This window comes from Montipora foliosa, chromosome 14 (genome assembly GCF_036669935.1).
Source record: "Montipora foliosa isolate CH-2021 chromosome 14, ASM3666993v2, whole genome shotgun sequence".
Lineage (NCBI taxonomy): Eukaryota > Metazoa > Cnidaria > Anthozoa > Scleractinia > Acroporidae > Montipora > Montipora foliosa.
In genome coordinates this window covers 10,892,282-10,894,781 of record NC_090882.1, presented here as the reverse complement: position 1 = coordinate 10,894,781, position 2,500 = coordinate 10,892,282, and the positions used below count along the sequence as shown (strand labels likewise).

At 40.6% G+C, this 2,500-nt stretch overlaps 1 protein-coding gene across 1 annotated transcript in view; it reads right to left on the bottom strand.

Moving 5' to 3' along the window:
- The window catches only part of LOC137984602 (cancer-related nucleoside-triphosphatase homolog), a 4,867-nt gene that overhangs the window by 211 nt on the left and 2,156 nt on the right, over positions 1 to 2,500 (bottom strand). Inside the window, exons 4-5 of the mRNA XM_068831774.1 lie at positions 2,290 to 2,490; positions 1 to 268 (exon numbers count right to left, since the gene is read on the bottom strand). The exon at positions 1 to 268 is cut by the window's left edge and continues 211 nt beyond it. Of these exons, the coding sequence (XP_068687875.1) occupies positions 197 to 268; positions 2,290 to 2,490 (273 nt within the window). The 3' untranslated portion in view covers positions 1 to 196. The remainder of the gene's footprint in view (positions 269 to 2,289; positions 2,491 to 2,500) is intronic.

The following is a 2,500-nucleotide window of genomic DNA, read 5'->3' as shown; positions in this document are numbered from 1 at the left end:
GCGATCCATCGCTCTTATAACAACAGCGAGCCAAACGACTAACTGAGTCAAATGTGAGCAAATAACTAAAGATGAGTTTAGTTGACTTGAAATGTGGTATCATCTGGATGTTGCGATCGAATGTTCCGAGTGTGTCGGCTGTTACTTGTAATCCCATCAGCTATTCAACCCTGACTTGTTCAGTCATTAAAATCCGTTATGCACCAAAGGAATTTTCAAGCATGCGGACAACCTCACCCACTAACTCATCGCGTGAACTTCTAGTGACCTGAAAGGAAAGAAAGATACGAAAAGGCATAATTATTTCTCGGCATTCTCCTTGTTCAGTGAAGTTTAGTCACAAATAGGAGGTGCCTCCAGTCCAACCAAAAGAGTTTCACAAGATGAAAGGCGCAAAGTTCTTCTAAGACAAAGTTACCTTCGATGGTTGTCGGTAGAAACTACTCAAAATATCAATAAGGCATAAGTAACTTGTAAGTTAGTTCCCTCTCCTTGAATCACCTAACGAGTTCGGGTTACCACACTTGCTGGATGCGGTCTTAAAAAAAGAATCCCGAGTTTTCGAACAAAAACTTCGTAGTTGGGTTGGTCATGCACCAAATTTGAGACCCAAGTTAAACACCTTGCTTGCTTATTTTAAAATTTAAGAAACGCAATAAAAAAAACTTTTTAAGAGACACATTTACTCTCAGCGGAGTCCACCATTCCACAACTGAATCTGGATGCAATAAGGACTGTTTCCAAGGAAATTTCTTTAAACCCCTGTTTTACACCAGAAAATTACATAAGAGTGCCACCAACATGGTAAGGGACTCTAAGGTGTCCTGATCTGTGAACTGTTGTTTTCCTATCTGTCATGCATGCAGTAGGAGAGGAATGCCTCTGTTATGTATGTTAAAGTATTGCTACTTTATTTGCACTAGGAAGAAATAACACAGGAAACTTTAATTGAAAGTTGCAAAAGTAGCACTATAATGTTATTCAATGAAAAGGAAATATGCCCAATAGTAGCACACATGGCATCATAATTTAGCAGAATGAAAACCCAAGTTTTGAAATTTTAATAGCAATACAAATTTAAAGTACATGGGGTATCTCCCAATTCATGCAAAGACGACACAAGCTGAGGAGGGAGGGAGGGGGGGGGGACTAAGTTTTCGGGCATATTTCACCCATTTCCCACCCCCCCCCCTCCTCCACGTAATTATTGCACAGTCCCTTAATCAGGTTCGATTCGATTGGTCAAACTAACGTTTTGTTTCCCTTGGAAGTGTGAAACATCGGAATTCCACTGACATTCACAACCAGCTGATGGTTGAACAAATCGGTTACTTTATGACTTAGTACCAGACAAAAAAAAATACACATTTGATACACCACGCCTTAGCATTTATTGCGCTATAGACCCAATTTTTATGAAGTATTCGATTAAACGAACACAGAGAGACCTAGGGCTGCCATGGAGGGAGAGATCTAGATGCCGACCGGTTGTCTCAGTTGGACGAGAATCGGCCTACTGTAAGGGAGGTAGCAGGATCAAACAGGCTCCGGCGGGATCTCCAGGTGCTCTGCTTTTTCCCTCTCTCCAAAAACCAACATTTATAAATTCCAATTCGATTCGGCAGGACCTCCATGAAAACCACCACCGGATGAGTGGATCTTCTTGGGTAAATATTTCGAATGATGATGACGATTATTAGTATTACTGAGTGTCGTAAAACAAATACCAAAGTAATTACTTCGACCAATCACAGCAGGTGAAAACAGCGCAAAGAACCAATCCAACTTCGTATTAATTCTATGTAGCTTGCTCAAAGAGAAGGGAAAGTCGTGCGTGCAAGTCGCAATTTGTTTTGAAAAAAAATCTGGTTTTATCAACGGAGTTGATAATGCAAATTGGCCACCGTACAGAGATTCTAAAAGCTGACGTTTCGAGCGTTAGCCCTTCGTCAGAGCGAATCTGGATTCGCTCTGACGAAGGTCTAACGCTCGAAACGTCAGCTTTTAGAATCTCTGTACGGTGGCCAATTTACATTATCAACTCCGTTGATAAAACCAAATTTTTGTATACTACTTCCCCACCGACGCAGCACCACAGTTTCTTTAGAAACTACCCCCTTCAGCAATTTGTTTTGGTTTTCCTTTTCATTGGTTGGCGAGATTTTTAAACCAATCTCTAAGCGTATTAATTGCAATCGTGTAATTACTTTCGATTGTCGTTTGAAAAGTGCTCTATCATTATTAATTATTATTAAGATTCCATTATTGGTGGAATCGGCCTTACTGCACCTCTATCAGTGTAACATCTTCCCGTCTTTTCAGTTCATCCACAAATGCTATTGGACGCTGTTTGGTAACAGGCACAGTGGCTAATGTTGTGGCTTGTGACAACGAAAAAAGCTCACGAACATAATTGACAAAGCTTTCACTAAATAATTCCATTTTTCCAACTTCGTCAACCACAACCACTGTGTTACTGGACGAACAAACCTGGAAGGAA